The sequence below is a fragment of the Capsella rubella genome, unplaced genomic scaffold (genome assembly GCF_000375325.1).
Source record: "Capsella rubella cultivar Monte Gargano unplaced genomic scaffold, Caprub1_0 scaffold_3, whole genome shotgun sequence".
Taxonomy (NCBI): Eukaryota; Viridiplantae; Streptophyta; class Magnoliopsida; order Brassicales; family Brassicaceae; genus Capsella; species Capsella rubella.
Window position 1 is genome coordinate 332,132 of NW_006238921.1, and position 17,400 is coordinate 349,531.

General features: G+C 37.1%; 4 protein-coding genes across 9 annotated transcripts; 2 read left to right on the forward strand and 2 right to left on the reverse strand.

Moving 5' to 3' along the window:
* The first annotated feature begins 143 nt into the window (after nt 1–143).
* On the forward strand, nt 144–4,340 carry LOC17890757 (CSC1-like protein HYP1). 5 transcript variants are annotated; one of them, XM_023785915.1, is made up of 11 exons: nt 144–318; nt 732–1,081; nt 1,176–1,325; nt 1,405–1,468; nt 1,550–1,759; nt 1,843–2,031; nt 2,107–2,405; nt 2,491–2,767; nt 2,848–2,979; nt 3,501–3,734; nt 3,949–4,340. In XM_023785915.1, the coding sequence occupies exons 2-11, from the start codon at nt 801–803 to the stop codon at nt 4,075–4,077; spliced, it is 1,965 nt and encodes a 654-aa protein (XP_023641683.1). In that variant the 5' UTR covers nt 144–318; nt 732–800; the 3' UTR covers nt 4,078–4,340. The 5 variants fall into 5 exon arrangements, with proteins under 5 accessions (XP_023641683.1, XP_023641680.1, XP_006299849.1 ...); XM_023785912.1 differs by having other exon boundaries at nt 146–336; nt 2,848–3,123; XM_006299787.2 differs by having other exon boundaries at nt 147–318; nt 2,848–3,123.
* A 174-nt stretch (nt 4,341–4,514) lies between these two features.
* Nucleotides 4,515–8,173, forward strand: LOC17890804 (SNF1-related protein kinase catalytic subunit alpha KIN10). Its single transcript, XM_006296720.2, has 11 exons — nt 4,515–4,694; nt 5,256–5,441; nt 5,586–5,770; nt 5,865–6,047; nt 6,140–6,271; nt 6,399–6,584; nt 6,677–6,766; nt 6,877–6,960; nt 7,034–7,171; nt 7,266–7,499; nt 7,788–8,173. The coding sequence occupies exons 2-11, from the start codon at nt 5,258–5,260 to the stop codon at nt 7,899–7,901; spliced, it is 1,530 nt and encodes a 509-aa protein (XP_006296782.1). The 5' UTR covers nt 4,515–4,694; nt 5,256–5,257; the 3' UTR covers nt 7,902–8,173.
* A 428-nt stretch (nt 8,174–8,601) lies between these two features.
* Nucleotides 8,602–11,609, reverse strand: LOC17893684 (probable serine/threonine-protein kinase At1g54610). The gene is made up of 8 exons (XM_006299507.2): nt 11,133–11,609; nt 10,739–11,023; nt 10,343–10,660; nt 10,018–10,248; nt 9,821–9,921; nt 9,636–9,744; nt 9,182–9,544; nt 8,602–9,087 (listed from the first exon to the last, which is right to left on the reverse strand). Exons 1-8 carry the CDS (start codon nt 11,499–11,501, stop codon nt 8,962–8,964), a joined length of 1,902 nt encoding a protein of 633 aa, XP_006299569.1. The 5' UTR covers nt 11,502–11,609; the 3' UTR covers nt 8,602–8,961.
* Nucleotides 11,610–11,920: 311 nt separating this feature from the next.
* Nucleotides 11,921–14,223, reverse strand: LOC17892424 (probable WRKY transcription factor 58). Of its 2 annotated transcripts, none has more exons than XM_006297539.2 (4): nt 13,787–14,223; nt 12,814–13,391; nt 12,560–12,706; nt 11,921–12,400 (listed from the first exon to the last, which is right to left on the reverse strand). In XM_006297539.2, the coding sequence occupies exons 1-4, from the start codon at nt 14,183–14,185 to the stop codon at nt 12,118–12,120; spliced, it is 1,407 nt and encodes a 468-aa protein (XP_006297601.1). In that variant the 5' UTR covers nt 14,186–14,223; the 3' UTR covers nt 11,921–12,117. The 2 variants fall into 2 exon arrangements, with proteins under 2 accessions (XP_006297601.1, XP_006297602.1); XM_006297540.2 differs by having other exon boundaries at nt 12,814–13,394.
* Between the last annotated feature and the right edge of the window lie 3,177 nt (nt 14,224–17,400).

Here is a 17,400-nt window from a genome sequence, read left to right on the forward strand (position 1 = left end):
ACGTAATTGTATTTTTACATTCGATGTTTTTTTTAATTAATGGCATAAATAGAGGACTAATTTTGTAATTTATTAGTAAAACTACACAAATCCATGTGTCGTCCTAGTCCCGGATCCAGTAAGTAACATTAATCAATAGTATCTGATACTATTTCGAATCTCAAAGCAAAGGAAAAAGTAAAAAAATCCAATTTGGATTAAGACGTTGGAGGAACCGAGAAATCTGTGTCGTGTCGGTTCATGGACTTATCATATGTGTATGGGTCAGAGCTCAGAGAAGATCACCGCCTCACGGCCCTCACCTGATTCATGCCAAAGGTTCGATCTTTTCTCCTGGTATTTCCCTCCCTCTTGAGTTTTGTTTAATCGAAAAGCTTCAGCCTTTTGGAAGAATCGTCTCGTGATTTGTATCTAATGATCCATATTAGCCAACGTTTATTAGCTTCAAGATTTCATTGATTGGTTATGGGATTATGGTATTACTATTCCGGTTTACCCTCCTCTCAAGTCTCCCTGCTTTTTAAACTGTAAATTCGTATGTCTTTGTGTTCAATTTTCACATATTTGCTGGATTCTTCAGTGATTATGATCTTTGATTTTACTCTGCAGTGCTTTGCTGAGGCTGTTGTCTTCAGTGATTATGATCTTTGATTTTACTCTGCAGTGCTTTGCTGAGTCTGTTGTTCTTTGATTCTCCGTAGCTCCTAACGCTCAATTCATATTCTTGGCAGGCGTCTCTTGGTCTAGTACTAGGCTGAAACCAATCCTGTTGTTCGTTTAGGAGGGCACAGTTTGGAGTTATGCTTCTGTCAGCACTTTTAACCTCAGTGGGAATCAATCTTGGGCTCTGTTTTCTGTTTTTCACTTTGTATTCAATACTGAGAAAGCAGCCTGGCAATGTCACTGTTTACGGTCCTCGGCTTTTTAAAGACGGGAAATCTCAGCATTCAAATGAGTTCAACCTCGAGAGGCTTTTGCCTACTGCAGGTTGGGTCAAAAGAGCACTGGAACCTACCAATGATGAAATCCTTTCGAATCTTGGCTTAGATGCTTTGGTCTTCATTCGTGTTTTTGTCTTCAGGTGATTTGATTCATTCAGTTTCTTCTTTCAAGTTTGAATTTCTTTTTCTTTCTGGACGGATAATCTTGAACCTTTCAACGCGTTTTCTATGCAGTATAAGAGTGTTTAGCTTTGCTTCTGTGGTTGGGGTCTTTATACTTCTTCCAGTGAATTATATGGGCACCGAGTTTGAAGAGTTTTTTGACCTGCCAAAGAAGTCTATGGATAACTTCAGCATTTCTAATGTTAACGATGGATCAAATAAGTAAGAAATCGAAACTATGCCTAAACAGTATCCCATCTCTCTCCACTAGTTTCAAATGCTTGTATGTGTTTTGCTTCAGGCTGTGGGTCCACTTTTGCGCAATATACATCTTTACTGCAGTTGTTTGCTCTCTACTTTACTCTGTAAGAAGCCTTTTGTTTTGTTCCATTCTACTTATTTGCGCCTATCTGTGAACATTAAATATATTTGAACTAAATTTGCAGGAGCACAAGTACATTTCATCAAAGCGGATAGCTCATCTTTATTCATCCAAGCCTCAGCCACAAGAATTTACGGTTCTGGTCAGTGGCGTCCCTCTTGTATCTGGGAACAGTATTAGTGAGACAGTGGAAAGCTTTTTCAGGGAATATCATTCTTCCTCGTATCTTTCTCATATAGTTGTTCATCGGACAGACAAGTTAAAAGTTCTCATGGTAAGCTTTTCTACCTAGTAAGGACTCTATATTACCTTACCTATTGATATATCTGGAATTCATATGTTTGTTAATATTTGTAGAATGATGCTGAGAAACTGTACAAGAAGCTTACTCGAGTAAAATCTGGAAGCATATCTCGCCAAAAGTCTAGGCGGGATGGTTTTTTAGGGATGTTTGGGAGGAATGTTGATGTGGTTGACCATTACCAAAAGAAGCTTGATAAGTTAGAAGATGACATGAGATTGAAACAGTCTTTATTAGCAGGAGAGGTGAGGATTTTGTCTTTTATGTAATTGCATTCTCCAACACATTCATTCATTTTTTTGTGTGGCAAACCCTTTTAGGAAGTTCCAGCTGCTTTTGTTTCCTTTAAGACAAGACATGGTGCTGCAATAGCAACAAACATTCAGCAAAGTATAGATCCAACACAATGGCTGACTGAGACAGCTCCCGAGCCTGGCGATGTTCATTGGCCATTTTTCACTGCATCCTTTGTGAGAAGATGGATCTCCAATGTGGTGGTCCTCGTGGCTTTCGTAGCTCTCTTAATCCTATACATTGTCCCTGTTGTATTGGTTCAAGGTCTTGCTAATCTTCACCAGTTAGAGACTTGGTTCCCTTTTCTAAAAGGCATATTAAATATGTAAGTAAAGCCCTAATTAGATAAATTTTGATTCTTGGTTTCAATTGAATCAACTACAAAACCTTTTTTATTTTTATGATTACAGGAAAATCGTGAGCCAAGTGATTACGGGATATCTTCCGAGTCTGATTTTCCAGCTTTTCCTTTTTACAGTACCACCCATTATGCTTCTACTTTCCTCAATGCAAGGATTCATTTCTCATAGCCAGATCGAGAAATCTGCATGTATCAAGCTTCTAATCTTTACCGTGTGGAACAGTTTCTTTACAAATGTACTGTCCGGATCTGCTCTTTATCGTGTTAATGTGTTCCTTGAACCTAAGAATATTCCTCGTGTGCTTGCTGCAGCTGTGCCAGCACAGGTAATGAACACGAAATCCAGTTTTGAGGTTTCCACGATTTTGTTTTTCAGACCATGAGTTATGTTTAATTATTTGTGCAGGCATCGTTCTTTGTGTCTTATGTTGTGACATCTGGATGGACTGGTTTATCATCAGAGATCCTCCGTTTAGTTCCTCTTCTTTGGAGTTCAATAACGAAACTTTTCGGCAAGGAAGATGACGAAGAATTCGAGGTTCCTTCAACTCCTTTCTGCCAAGAAATACCAAAGATTCTATTTTTCGGACTTCTCGGTATAACATACTTCTTCCTTTCGCCATTGATACTGCCGTTCTTGTTGGTCTACTTTTGTCTTGGATACGTCATCTACCGCAACCAGGTAACTGAACCAATCTTACTCTTCAGCTTTTTTATGTAGGGAGTTTGTAATAATTCAATATCTAAAACAATGCGAAGTATATTCTCTGTTAGTGCTCCTCAAAACTCTGATAGTCATATAGGAATCTGCTCTATAACCTATGAATCATCTTTTTTTGTTATATGGAATCTCACTTTTATTCTCTCTTTAAGTGTAGTCCCTTTTCTAAATTCTCGAATAGCATCTTTAAACCGAAAGTCTTTTTTGGAGCTCAAGTCATGACATAAACGTTACATCAAGAATCCATTTTCTTGTCACTTAATTCGTTTTCACCTTAATGAATCCATTGCAACTTGGTGATAGTATTAACTTCACTTTTTGGTCCTTCTGTGTTGCAGCTCCTAAACGTATATACGGCCAAGTATGAAACTGGTGGAAAGTTTTGGCCAATAGTACACAGCTATACTATCTTCTCTTTGGTACTAATGCACATTATTGCAGTCGGATTATTCGGGCTTAAAGAGGTTCCATGGGCATCTTATTTAACAATTCCCCTGCCGATTCTCACAGTCCTTTTCAGCATTTACTGCCAAAGACGGTTTTTACCAAATTTCAAATCTTATCCTACCGAGGTAAATAAGGCTTTAGAGAATCACTTACTATTGTTATAACCATCTTGATCCAGCAGTAGGAATGTGGCTAAGATACTCTTTTATCAAGAACTATTCCTAACCAAAACAAAACATTAAGCTGCTTACTTTAGCATATAAAAATTTCCGCATAAAGTCTCTGACAGCTTATTCCCATAACCTTTATATGGTGATGATTGATGTGTATCTATTGCAGTGTCTGGTAAACAAAGACAAAGCAGACGAGAGAGACCAAAACATGTCTGAATTCTATTCGGAACTCGTTGTTGCTTACCGAGATCCTGCGCTTTCAGCATCACAGAACTCACGAGACATCTCACCGTGACAACCTCCGTCCGCTAGTTCTCCATTCAACGTCAAACCTGGGAAGAAGAACTTTTGAAGTTTGCTGCATATGTTGAAGCTGTGTGTTCCTTACTATACACATATGTTGAAGCTGTGTGTTCCTTACTATACACATACTAAACCGGTTGTCTTGTACATTGGGTGTTAACCGAGTTTTGTATTATACCACATGTTCACATCTCAGCACCATTTTTTTTTGTCTCAATAACGAAGTAAATTGATTAGTAACGGTTAAATCATTAACACAAGTGTCTTGCTAAACACAGAATAACTTGCAAAAAGATGAAAGCTGGTGACTCGATGCCACGTCCGCATAGGGGTATATCTTGTAATTTATTCCCAACTCTGGGGGTAATTTTATATAAGAGTAATCCGTTTATGGAAACAAAAATCAAATAATTCCTATGTTGCGCCTTATAGGCTACACAAGCAACGAGACGAGAGAGAGAGAGAGAGAGAGGGGAAGAATCTCTCAATTTCTGGGTTTAAGCTGATCTGGATCTTCTTCTTCTTCGAATCTCAATCTTACTTTTAGCTCAGAATTTGGTGTTTGTGTTCTTGCTGCATTTTTGGTTCTGAATAGTGGTGATTTTTTTGGTAAGTTTCGATGTCTCTCAATCTTCTAATTTCGGAAATTAAAAATCCTCGCTTTTTGCAAATCGGGTGTGTTTGGTTGGTCTCGTTCTGTATCGGGTACGAGAGATCCATTACTAGTAATCATCTCTGCGATCGAATTATTAGGGTTCTTCTTATTCTGAATTGGGGATAGTTTCAAAATTGCTATTTTAAGCTCTCTTAGTATTTGGTTAATTCTTTATTCACGTTGCTCTCACTTTTTTGATACTCTAATTTCCTTGTGCTTTTTTTACGTCCCTTAGTTCTTATAAAAAAACGAAGCAATTGAGTGGTGAAATGTGAAATTTGGCAAGAATCGGGGATTTTGATACGGTAGTTAATGGTTTACTCTTGTGTTTTGTTCAACTCACAATGAAGCGATGAGTGGAATTTAGTATCCGATACTCTATCTCACCTGATCGATCACTGAATCTTCTAATTGTGTTGCTTCTGTTTATAATACGCTTTGCAGTTTGTTCTGTAGTAGATCTGATATAACTCTTTTGGGATTTGGCTCTTTTGTTTTGTTTGATTTTTGTGTAGAAATGGATGGATCAGGCGGTAGAAGTGGGGTGGAATCGATTCTACCAAATTACAAGCTTGGGAGAACTCTTGGTATCGGTTCCTTTGGTAGGGTGAAGATAGCTGAGCATGCATTGACAGGACATAAAGTTGCAATCAAGATCCTCAATCGTCGCAAAATCAAGAACATGGAGATGGAGGAGAAAGGTACAGTTTTTTCTATCCACCTTACCTGTATCTTGATTTTTTTTTTTTCTGGTTCTGACTTTATGATGCTGTGGAATATAGCTTCTTTTTCATTTCCCTAAACTGTACTCATTTGGTGTTCGTTCTGTGTTTTCTTCCATGCAGTGAGGAGAGAGATCAAAATCTTGAGACTATTTATGCATCCTCACATCATCCGTCTCTATGAGGTCATAGAGACTCCGACTGATATTTACCTTGTCATGGAGTATGTGAACTCTGGTGAGCTATTTGATTATATTGTAGAGAAAGGTAGATTGCAGGAGGACGAGGCAAGGAACTTTTTTCAGCAGGTATGTTTTCTTATCAACAAATAAGTTTCCAATCAACTTTTTGATTATCATTTTTTAAGAGTTAAAATTTAACCATGACTTGGTTTTGATGTAGATTATATCGGGAGTCGAATATTGCCATCGGAATATGGTTGTTCATCGAGACCTTAAGCCTGAAAACTTACTTTTGGATTCTAAGTGTAATGTAAAGATTGCTGATTTTGGCCTGAGCAATATAATGCGAGATGGTCATTTTTTGAAGACAAGTTGTGGAAGTCCAAATTATGCTGCTCCAGAGGTAAGTTCTTCAGCTTCAGGTATCTGAGGAGCACTATAAGTAGGGCTTGTTTCAAATTAAGAGTTATAATCGAGATCTGTAAATTGTTTCAGGTGATTTCGGGGAAACTATATGCTGGTCCTGAAGTAGATGTCTGGAGCTGTGGTGTGATACTATACGCTCTTCTCTGTGGGACTCTTCCATTTGATGATGAAAACATTCCCAACCTTTTTAAGAAGATAAAGGTACGGCAAAATATGTTCTGTTACATCTTTTTGTTCTTTTCTTGTCTATTTGAAATAATGCTTGAATTTGGGTGTTTCCACCTTTATCACCCTTCAGGTGTAATTTTTTTCTCTTTTCGTCCTATAGGGAGGGATATATACATTACCTAGCCATTTATCTGCTGGTGCTAGAGATTTGATACCCCGGATGCTTGTGGTCGACCCCATGAAACGAGTAACCATCCCTGAAATCCGGCAACACCCTTGGTTCCAAGCTCATCTTCCAAGGTATTTAGCGGTTCCTCCTCCAGATACAGTGCAACAGGCGAAAAAGGTAAACCTAACATATCTACTCTCATTTACATTTGAGATTATCTCTATTCCTATTCTTCAATGAAGGCATAATAGCTCTGGCTTCATTTGTAGATTGACGAGGAGATTCTCCTAGAAGTTATCAATATGGGATTTGAAAGAAACCATCTCATTGAATCTCTCCGTAACAGAACCCAGAATGATGTAAATGTTTCCCAGGCTCTTGTTCATTTGATGTTTTAATTATCTCAGAGGTAAATCTTTTCCATTAAATGATCTGAAATACTAAATTGTGACTGACTACTGTCTTCCAGGGCACTGTGACATACTATCTGATACTGGACAATCGTTTCCGTGCCTCTAGTGGTTATCTTGGGGCCGAGTTTCAAGAGACCATGGTGGGTCTTTAATGTCCTTTTCGATTGTAGCAAAAGATCTCTGAAGTAATGCTTGTATCTTTAATTTTATTAGGAAGGTACTCCCCGTACGCATCCAGCCGAAAGTGTCGCTTCACCTGTTAGCCATCGGCTTCCAGGACTGATGGAATATCAAGGAGTTGGCTTGAGATCTCAATACCCTGTTGAGAGAAAATGGGCTCTTGGACTTCAGGTTTTGATATTTTTTGTATTTAAGCTATAAAGACTTAAGCTTTTGATATCTATCTGATTAGTTTGATTGATAATATGACCACTTGATCATACAGTCTCGGGCTCATCCCCGTGAAATCATGACAGAAGTCCTGAAAGCCCTGCAAGATTTGAATGTTTGTTGGAAGAAGATAGGGCACTACAACATGAAGTGCAGATGGGTTCCTAACAGCACAGATGGTATGCTCAGTAACTCTATGCACGATAACAACTACTTTGGAGATGATCCCAGCATAATAGAGAGCGATGCAGCTGTCAAGTCGCCGAATGTTGTCAAGTTTGAAATTCAGGTAATTCTCTTCTCCACTACATGATAGCAAACATTCATATGAAGTAAGACCCGTGTTAGAGTAGAGAACCCACACACAAAGCAATTATGTAACATCAGTTCAAGTGTCCAACAAGCCATTAGAAGTTAGCATAATGGTCTTTTCGATGTGATTTTGGGTGAAGTGTTTTAAGTATCCATGGCCATTTTGAAACTGAAATAGAAGTAGAGTTAATCATCTTGAATCTAACTATCAACCAATAATATTCTGGGCTTGATGAAGTTTGTTGGATGTTGATGGTGAAAACAGTTGTATAAAACTCGGGACGACAAGTATCTGCTGGATCTGCAGAGGGTACAAGGTCCTCAGTTCTTGTTCTTGGATCTCTGTGCTGCTTTTCTTGCTCAGCTCCGAGTTCTCTGAATACCAAATCGGACCTCTTCAAGAATGATCCCCCCACCTCTTCTTTCTTTTTTCTTTTTCGTCTAAGAAATATATTCAGAAAGGATTGAAAAGTTAGCTTTTTCTTTGTTTATTTTTTGTGCTCTACTAAAATAACCTCTTTTTAACTAAAATGTAAGACCGGACAACTCGAGTAAAAGAAAAAGATAAAAAAAAAAAAAGACATGAGCAACTTTGTACATAACTTAAGCATTATGTCACCAAGGTTGACCTTTTTTGAGGTTGTTTTTGTTTTTATAAACAAAATAAATGAACAACATCAAAATTAGTTCTTGAAAAAACAAACAGCTTATACTCTAGTCCATGATTTGTTTTCGATTCTTACAAAAATAGACGCAATAAAATATTTTTACTAAATTCTAATTCTTGACTTCTTCAATATGTGGGATGTTGATAAAATTCGAAATATCTTTCTTTATTTTTATATTGATGTTGCATTTGAAGGTTTCCTTCCTCGTTAATAACTTTTTAAGATGAGCAAATTCAATAAAGTTTTTTTTTCTGGTCAACAGAGCATTCAATAAAGTAAGTCTTAAAGAGTGTATCTTTCTGGTTTATTATGGAAAGTTTATAAATAAATTTATGTATAATTTCAAGAAATTCATTATCTGATTGGGAAAGAAGTTTGAAGAACACGTTTGTCACATTTCATCCAAAAATAACTATACAAATTAAAAAACAAACCCAAAAGAATTTCAAAAGTGTCCAACGTGTGGTCTACCTAACCCAGTTATTTTCTCCTGCAAAAATAAAACAAATAACACTTGAAAGAATGTGTATGTGTGTGGTAAACTCTCACAAAAATACAATGAAATTTGTAAAAGAAAAAAATATAAACAAATATATCTTTTCGAAAACCTGAAACTGAATCATTTCAGTATGACTTGGGCTATTCTTTTTTCTTTTTGTGACAAATTAAAACAAATATGCACTACAACAAATGACAGTTGTAAAAAAATATGTATATATATACTTGGCTGAAAATTCTGGTAATTAGTGATTTATCTTTCCCCTCAAATTATCAACCTCTCTCTATTCGTGGTGGTCTCCGAACACCAACTCTAACATCACTTTCAGTCCTCCTCAATATTTCATTCATCCCATTAGTTTGAAATATCTTCGGATTCGCCCCATAATTCGCCAAATCCTGTAAGGAATTTATCAAAGTTATAAAATTGAAGCTGCCAAAAATGGAATTCCAACAACCGGTTTAGATGGTACTGGGTTCAATTGACTCATACCGCATCTTCTTCTGAGTTCTTGTGATGCACGCCAGAGAACAGCAACACATCAGCGGAGTCCAGAGAAACGTGAGGCCTAAGAAAGCTCGGTTTCTCTTCGTTTATTGTTAACCCGAAAGTGTTCTTTGCGAAAGCCATGCTCATACCACTGACGTGGCTCGCAGATCCTGCCGGCTGGTTATAAGTCAGCGTCGAAGCTACGTCCTTTTCTTTCCTCTTCTTTGTCCCTGCCCACGCGAACCCACTCGCTGGTGCCGTGCTTTGTGATAAACTGTTGTAAGGAAACTCGCTTCGCGTTGTTGCCTGAGATGTCTCTGACGGCGTCTGGATAACAATTTGTGTTTCAGCTTCCTTCTTCGCTTCCTATTCAAAATATTATATGAACAAACTTACAAAATATTTAACCGGGAATTAAAGTCATCCATAGGTATAGAGAAGCACCATAATACTGTACCTGGTGGGTTGGTAATCTGGTGAGATTTGTATGCTCTTTCACTGTTCTACGAGATTTCCCCATTTTCTTGGTTGCCAAATTATCTCTTTTCTTGACACTAACTCTTCTCCTGCAAGACAAAGTTTCAATCTCTCAACACAAGTGATATACACACACACAGCTCTGACCACGAAATTTATTGGTACCTTCGTTGAAGTTCTTCGCGGTACTTAGCATCCATTTCTTTGTTAGGAGGATACTTAGGTAATGTCGATGGATCGCAAGCGTAAGGCTTTGTGTTAAAGTACTGAAGAACAACAACAAACCACAGAGGAGAGACAAAAGAGTTTCAGCTTATTTGATTATACAACAGGTTAGGGTTTCAAATAGTCAGTTTTGTCACCTCTGACATGAGAGCAGAAGAAGCAGTTCCTCGTTTCTCAGGGTCAATGGCTAATAGATTCTCCAGAAGATTAATTGCGGTTTCCGGAAACTCATCAAATCTTTCTCTCAAAGAACCTTCATATTGATGCTGTGGTCTAAACATCTTAGTTTGAGGATGAAGCTTGTTCTTTTGCCAGAATTCTTCATCCGGTGATCCACAGAGTTTATATATCTTGTGAAGTTGTTCAATCTAAAAAGAAATAGCACAAACAAAAAATTTCAGGAAAATAATCTCTTCTCTGGAGTGAGTAATTTCAGTTCATTGGTTTGCTCCCCTGTCTCACCTCTGTTCTTCCTTTAAGAAGTGGTCTTCCGGTAAGAATCTCAGCGAAAACACAACCAACACTCCAAAGATCGACCGATACACTATAACTGGTCGAACCCATCAGAAGTTCTGGTGCACGGTACCATAATGTCACGACCCGACTCGTCAACTGATTCTTGTTTCTTGGTGTTACAATGTTGGCTAATCCAAAATCAGCTAGCTTTAAAACTCCTTTGTTATTCACCAGAATATTTGCGGCTTTAATGTCTCTGTGCATGATCCCTCGCAGATGACAGTGTTCTACTCCCCATAGCAGTTGCTTCATGTAGCATTTGATCTGAAAACGAAATTAGGGTTATCAGAAGAAGAAAAACAGAGTTACTTGCAGAAAGGGTCAGGGTTCTCTCTTTCTTGCCTGTGCCTCGGTGAAGTTGATGTCGGGAGATGAACATAAGCCTTCGAGATCGTGTTCCATATAATCAAACACAAAGTACATGCTGTTTGAATTCCTTGAGGCGATGATCCCTTCGAGTTTCATAATGTTGGGATGATCTAATCTTCTCAAAATCATGATTTCTCTCGCTATGAATCTTATATTTTCAGTTTCAAAATTTTGGACCCTTATCTTTTTTAAAGCCATTACTCGTCCCGTCGATACCTCACAAGCCCGGAACACGTTGCTGTACGTCCCTTGTCCGATCTAAGATTTTTGAAAAAAGTTAATTATTGAGAGATCATTGATAGGGTTTTTTTCTTTTCTGGCAAGCAATGTAATGATATAAAATTAGGTTTAGGATTATTTTACGTACCTTCTCTCTTTTCTCGAAGTCCTCAGCCCGTAGTGGAACCCATCCATGAACGGCCTCCGGTGCGGCGGAGCTGAGCCAGGAGGGCCAACCAACCGCCACCTGCTCAGCCGCTACATTACCGTGCGGCAAGCCCGATCTCAGGCTAACACCGGTCGTCCTAGATCTTGGAGCATCATCGTCATTATTGTGAGGTTTTTTGGGAGATGAGTTGACGACACGGCGGTGAGATGGAGGACCGGGAAGAACATGGCTTTCATGGTTTTCTTGGGGTTTGGCATGACTTCGGTGGTGGACGTTTGTGTCGAAACGACGGCGGTGAGGGCGTGGAGGACCAGCCGGAGAAGAATGCTTGGAGTTGAAGCAACCCATAACGATATAATTGTCAGAGGAGAGTTTCCGGGCGGCGTGAGTATCGACCCGGGTCGGGTAAACGGGTCCAACGCAGGGAGGGCAATCCCCGCATTAGACCATGAAGAAACGAAAATAAAGGAGAAAAAAATTTAAAAAAACAAAAATTTAAGGAAAATAGTTTTTGATGTAAAATAGAGAAAACCGAATCGAGAGAGACAGATAATTGCGGAGAATTCGATAATCCTCCTTAAACTCTGGAAGAGCAAATTAAGAGACAACAAAAACAAATCTTTTTTATCTTCAATCTTTTTCATGTGTAATTTTAAATAGATTTTATCTGATTCACCGACAAGAAAATTTTATAAAATATTTTGTTTCTAAATTGTGAAGGGGAACAAAACTGAAAAGCAAAGTATATAGTCTATATGTTACATTCGTATTTTCAAACAATGATTAGATACAAACAAATCAAGAAGAAAGACATATTTATTTTCTTTAGTTAAAAGCATGCACTCAATTCACATCACACTTGTTATGCAAGTCATCAATCAGTAGTAGTCTGGTTCAAAATCAATCACGTACCGAGAAGCTAAACCAATCCTAAATCAATCTCGAGATCTTCGGTTTATATTAGTCAAATAGTAATTTTCTCTTCTTTCAGTCTCAATAGAACCGGAGACTGGCCTGAGTTATTATTATTGCTACCGAAGCTCATGTTTTGTTGCATATTGTTCCCGGACATTGATCTCATACGATGTTGGTCGGACGTCCCAGCCGCGGCAGTACCGTTTCTTGCGGCAGGGACGTCGTGGTTGTGTTTACCTTCGTAAGTTGTAATCACAGCCTTAGCATCGGTTGAAGCTCTCTCTACATGTTTGCGCACCGTACAATTCGCCGTTGTACATTTATAGTAGCTCCTAATATTACCAAAACAAAAGGACTACTGTTTTTAGAAACAAATGTTAAACAATCTAGTATATAGTGATATCAACTTGGTTGACTAGACTCATTTTAATTAGACTATATGAACATAAAAACAAAACAAAAAAAAAAAACCCTAATTAAATATATATTACCTTGGATGGGGATTTCCTTTGACAACTTTTTGTCCGTACTTGCGCCACCTATAACCATCGTCGAGAAGATCCACTTCACTTCTTGTCTGGACAATTATCTTTGGCTCGGTCACCGTCCGGTGAGTCGTCGACACACCGTCTATTTTCCTATATTCCCAACAATATTAGTTCGCTAATTGGAAATGGCATGAACGTTTTATACTATTTATGTGCTCTTTCCATATTAGTAGTCACATGCACTTCTAGTAGTATACCTTATCTTTGAACCCGGAAGATCTTCATCACCATCATCATCGTCATTGTTATCATCATCATGATCCTTACCATAACCACTATCATCACTAGATTCCATCACATGCCCTGCACCACCAACAACGAAATGAATATGATCACCAGCCTCAACGGAATCTCTGCTTCCACCTCCACGGCGATTCTGAGGCCTCTCGTGATCATGTTGACCTTTGTAAATGATCTGAGTGATTTGTCCATCCGACGACCTTTCAACTTTCTTCTTAACCGGACAGTTAACATGTGTGCATTTGTAATAACTCCTTGGATATTCACACCCTTTGATAGGCTTTTGTCCGTACTTCCTCCAGTTGTAACCGTCATCCGCCGGTTTATCAACATTTACCACATTATACGACCGGCTATTATTGGCCGGATTATTATGATGGTTTCGAGCTCTTTGGTCGGCTTGCGAAACTTCAAAAGATTGACGGCCATGGATGGCGGTGGATGTCGATGTCGGCATATGGTGTGAAAATGTGTCTTGTCGTTGTGGTTGATGAGGTTGAGGCTGGGGTTGGACAAAGCTGGTCTGAGCTGTTGACTGCTGCATTATATTTCATACCATCGATTTAGTTGATCATATGGTATATATAGTACTATTACGAAAAAGGAAAATGACATGAAAAACTAAAAATGCTGGTTTGGAACTAGCTATTAAGTAACTAACGGTGTCCAAAATATGTCGGTTTTATAATATTGTCGAGGCATTTTTCCCAACTTAGATTTAGACGATTGTTCATCAGTGTATGAGTTTTGAAATAAACCATGTTTTTTCATTACGAACTAATTAAATGTGAATTATGAACTTATTTAGTAATTTGGTATAAGTTCACATAATTAATCTTTTTTTTGTGTTTTAGTAATTTTGTTTTCACATAAAAAATCACTCTACAAACTAACATAGTAATTAAGGATGAGAAAGAATTAAAAACCAACCTGATGAGGAGGAAAGAAGATGGGAGAGGTGAGAAGACTAGAAGGGCTGAAACCAGAAGGGACTGTAAACATCGGACCTCCTCCGGGGAACATCCCCGCCGTAGAACGTCCTCCGCCGCCAGCGCCAGGAGACACCGACATAGCCCCGGCGAGAAGCTGAGAGAAGGACGACGTCGTTCGTTGATTATCCGGTGTCAACACGTCAGGGAAGCTATCAACGAAGAAAGAAGAGACAAAGGAAAGTGGACCTGGGCTAAGGCTAAGCCCATCTCCACCGCCAAAGAAATAAGCCGCCGTTTCGATCGCCGGGGGCCTCTGAGGAACAGTGATCGTGGGTCTTGTTGGAGCCACTAGCGTGGTCGTTCTTATCGAAGAAGATACATCGTCTTCTACGGCCATATCCTGAAAATAGAAATCTCAATCTTTGTAGATCTCTTTAGATATTAATTACTGTGTGGTGTATGTCTGTGTCTATGAATATATATATATATATATACAGAGGGAAACAAAGAGACAAGAGTCTTCTGTTTCAATGTATGTTTTTCTTTAGATCGGTTTCGTGCAGCCTTGACATTGGTTTTCAAAAGTCTACGGGCTAAACATTTGGAACTTCTTTAATATTAGTTATTTTATTACTAATTTATTGTGCTCCAATCACTCTATTCTGAATTTCGCATTTAAGCTTTTTATTATTATCAGTCTTATGAAAAATAACTCCAACTTGTATCTTTTATTATTACCATTATATTATAATTGTTAGTTTAATTAACAGGTTGATTGAATAACCAAAAATTATGGTGTTTAACTTGTAAAAGTCATCTTGGATACTATTTGTACTTGTGCATTAACATATTAGTAAATCCTGTGGACCAACAATATTAGGTTGTTTACTAGACCTTTTCATGTCGTAAAGTGGAACTTAATTATTTGAGTTAACCGCTAATCAAATTCTTTATATTATCAAAAATTATCCACTCGACCGGTAGATATTTTTAGTATTTTTTTTTCTTTCTAGTTTTCACTTTTCAGGTGATGTCATGAGTCTTTGTGTTTCTTGATCACATCTAAAACATCAATAATCTAGGCTTAGTATAATTAAACATTAACAATAACTTAAATGCATCACATAGTCTATATTAAGAGTTTTTAAATAACGTCGTCCAATGTGATGATCAATAGAGAGGCTTGTATTTTTCCCAGAGTTGTTAGCCTCAAAAGACCGGCACTTCGAGGCGGCCATCAGTCCAAGTGGCGACAAACTTCACTTTTTAGATTAAATGAATGTAAGTGAGGAAATATAATGGATTCAATGGTAAGCTGACCAAGTGGGTATATATGTGTTAGGTTCAGATCAGTTTGATTTACAAAGAATACAAAACCACATCATTCTAGAATACTAAACATAAACTGATCGACGATTTTAGACAGGTGTGGTAGAGTCGTTTTTGTTTGCTTATCGTTGTTCAATCGTGTAAGTGATGGATGCAGGACTGTTGATCATATATTTTTATGAGGTCATCATTATAGAGATATCTTATGCTATCCTCGATATAAGATACTTTCTTTGCAAATCTTAGGGTAAAAACCCCCTAAAATTTATGCATTGAGGATTGTCTTATACTTCTATAATGTTGATCTTACCTACTTACAAGTATCCGTTAGATCTTGCTTAAAGTAGTAGAGGTCAAAACTTTTACAGGTGGAAATTAAATGTGAGATATGAAATAGCCAATAAACATCCACCTTATTCCTTTATGAGCCAAAAACAAAAGGACCAACTTGCATTTGTTATTATATATTTATTTATTTTATGCAGAACATAATCTTCAATTCACTAAAATGACCGACAGTAAAACTACTATGCCCATTTCTTTTTTCTTTGAATATTAATCTCCTTAAGATTGGGGTTTCGAATGGATGGGACACAAAGAAAATCTGGAAAGGATCCATTTGATTCCGAAATCATAAATTTGATTAGCACCGGCTAATTATTAGTAACATAATAATTAATGTTCGATATTGCCCACGACTTTAGTCAATTATTTGATACTATATTTTACATGTATCATTATTGTAAGTTCTTTTCAAGTGACCAAACTACAAATTTGAAGCTGAAACAAAATGTCAAAAATATAATATCGCTGATTATAAAGATCTAATCTCTCCTCGATATGATATAATGAATAATAACGTGATTTTGGGAATATTAGTGCTAACGATTTGTGTTATATTAAATTACGTTTTGTTTCGGGGGATCGTTTGAAGCAAGACAAGTGTCTGCGTAGCATGTTCTTCGGAGTGTTAAGAGAATTAAAGGAATCAACAACTTAAACTAGTTAATTAACTGACATTTGTTTTTGCAATTTGTATCATTATTTTGTTGTTTTTGACACCTAAGGGACAGCCTATTGATACCTCATTACTAAAGTAAAATTATCAGTTTCCATTTTCTTAATTTATTTTCCCATCTATACATGTAAAATTTGATTTATATAATTCGATAATCATAATTTTTATTTTTGGTGTCACGCAGTATGATGAGTTATATGGACGCAATAGAAAGGGAAGCAATTCAAGTATGTATTGAAACATTAACAAAGGTTTGACATTTCTTGATATAATACTTAGATTAGCAATTACGGAATTCAAATGACAAAGACGTTAAGTTAAACTCGAGAAGGGTCAAGAAGAATTGTATAACCTTGGTCTATGAAAAAAAAAAACATGGAGAACAATAAACTTATGACCACAAAAAACCTTCAAGAGCTGTTTTTTGTTTTGTCGGGACGTGTGGTTGACTTTTGGATAAGGGTCAAGCTATATTATCTAATTAATTTAGGCTCTTTACATAGTCGAAAAATCCGATAACCACACGAACAATTTAACGATTTATTAAAACTGAAAGTGAATTATATTATTCTTTTTTTAATGGGTTTAAGTATAAAACTATACACCTTCAGATGATCAAATCTCGTGGTCAGATTACTTTACAATCACGTCATTATCAATGTGATGAACTAATGATGATACAATAAACTGCCAGCCTTGGTTAATAAACTAAAATAGTCTAGCTAGCTGGTTATTTGTTAAAATTGTTTTATGGTCATCGACAATATTTTAATTTAATCAATGAAAAAAAAGACTAGGGTTTCGATAGGCTAAGGTGACTAGTCATGGCGTCCACTGTTTGTGATATGATCAGGGTTTAGTTTAATATATAAGTTTTAGGTGTTTTATGAAAAGAGTCGAACAAATTAGATATTACGATCTACAAATATTATTAACGGCTAGCTAGTACCACGTATATATATGTAGACAATAAGCTAAGAGTCCAGATTTTTTCAGATTTAAGTAGATTAAAAATGTACAAGAAATAGTTTTTTGACACAAATTTTTTTGAACTAAATATGTATATGAAAAAAAAAAAAAAGCCAAATGTTCTAACATTTCATATCTTACACGTTTATTTCATAGAAATCTCTAACCAAACAGGGTTAACCACAACTTATTTTGTTTACCCATTTACAACAAGAAAAGAAAAAACAGTGTGTACTGTGTAACATATTACATATATATAGATCGTGGAGAAAGTGTGACAATCCTTATGCAGATAA

Excerpts from the sequence above, each read along its gene's own strand:
- LOC17890757 (XM_023785912.1), top strand. The coding sequence starts at position 801 with ATGCTTCTGTCAGCACTTTTAACCTCAGTGGGAATCAATCTTGGGCTC. Across the intron at positions 1,082-1,175 it reads ATTCGTGTTTTTGTCTTCAG|TATAAGAGTGTTTAGCTTTG; the intron begins GTGATTTGATTC and ends TTTTCTATGCAG. Across the intron at positions 1,469-1,549 it reads TTTGCTCTCTACTTTACTCT|GAGCACAAGTACATTTCATC; the intron begins GTAAGAAGCCTT and ends CTAAATTTGCAG.
- LOC17890804 (XM_006296720.2), top strand. The coding sequence starts at position 5,258 with ATGGATGGATCAGGCGGTAGAAGTGGGGTGGAATCGATTCTACCAAAT. Across the intron at positions 6,961-7,033 it reads CCGAGTTTCAAGAGACCATG|GAAGGTACTCCCCGTACGCA; the intron begins GTGGGTCTTTAA and ends TAATTTTATTAG. Across the intron at positions 7,500-7,787 it reads TTGTCAAGTTTGAAATTCAG|TTGTATAAAACTCGGGACGA; the intron begins GTAATTCTCTTC and ends TGGTGAAAACAG.
- LOC17893684 (XM_006299507.2), bottom strand. The coding sequence starts at position 11,501 with ATGGGTTGCTTCAACTCCAAGCATTCTTCTCCGGCTGGTCCTCCACGC. Across the intron at positions 9,922-10,017 it reads CTTCTGCTCTCATGTCAGAG|TACTTTAACACAAAGCCTTA; the intron begins GTGACAAAACTG and ends GTTGTTCTTCAG. Across the intron at positions 9,088-9,181 it reads AGAACTCAGAAGAAGATGCG|GATTTGGCGAATTATGGGGC; the intron begins GTATGAGTCAAT and ends AATTCCTTACAG.
- LOC17892424 (XM_006297540.2), bottom strand. The coding sequence starts at position 14,185 with ATGGCCGTAGAAGACGATGTATCTTCTTCGATAAGAACGACCACGCTA. Across the intron at positions 12,707-12,813 it reads CTTCCGGGTTCAAAGATAAG|GAAAATAGACGGTGTGTCGA; the intron begins GTATACTACTAG and ends TTGGGAATATAG. Across the intron at positions 12,401-12,559 it reads AAAGGAAATCCCCATCCAAG|GAGCTACTATAAATGTACAA; the intron begins GTAATATATATT and ends TGGTAATATTAG.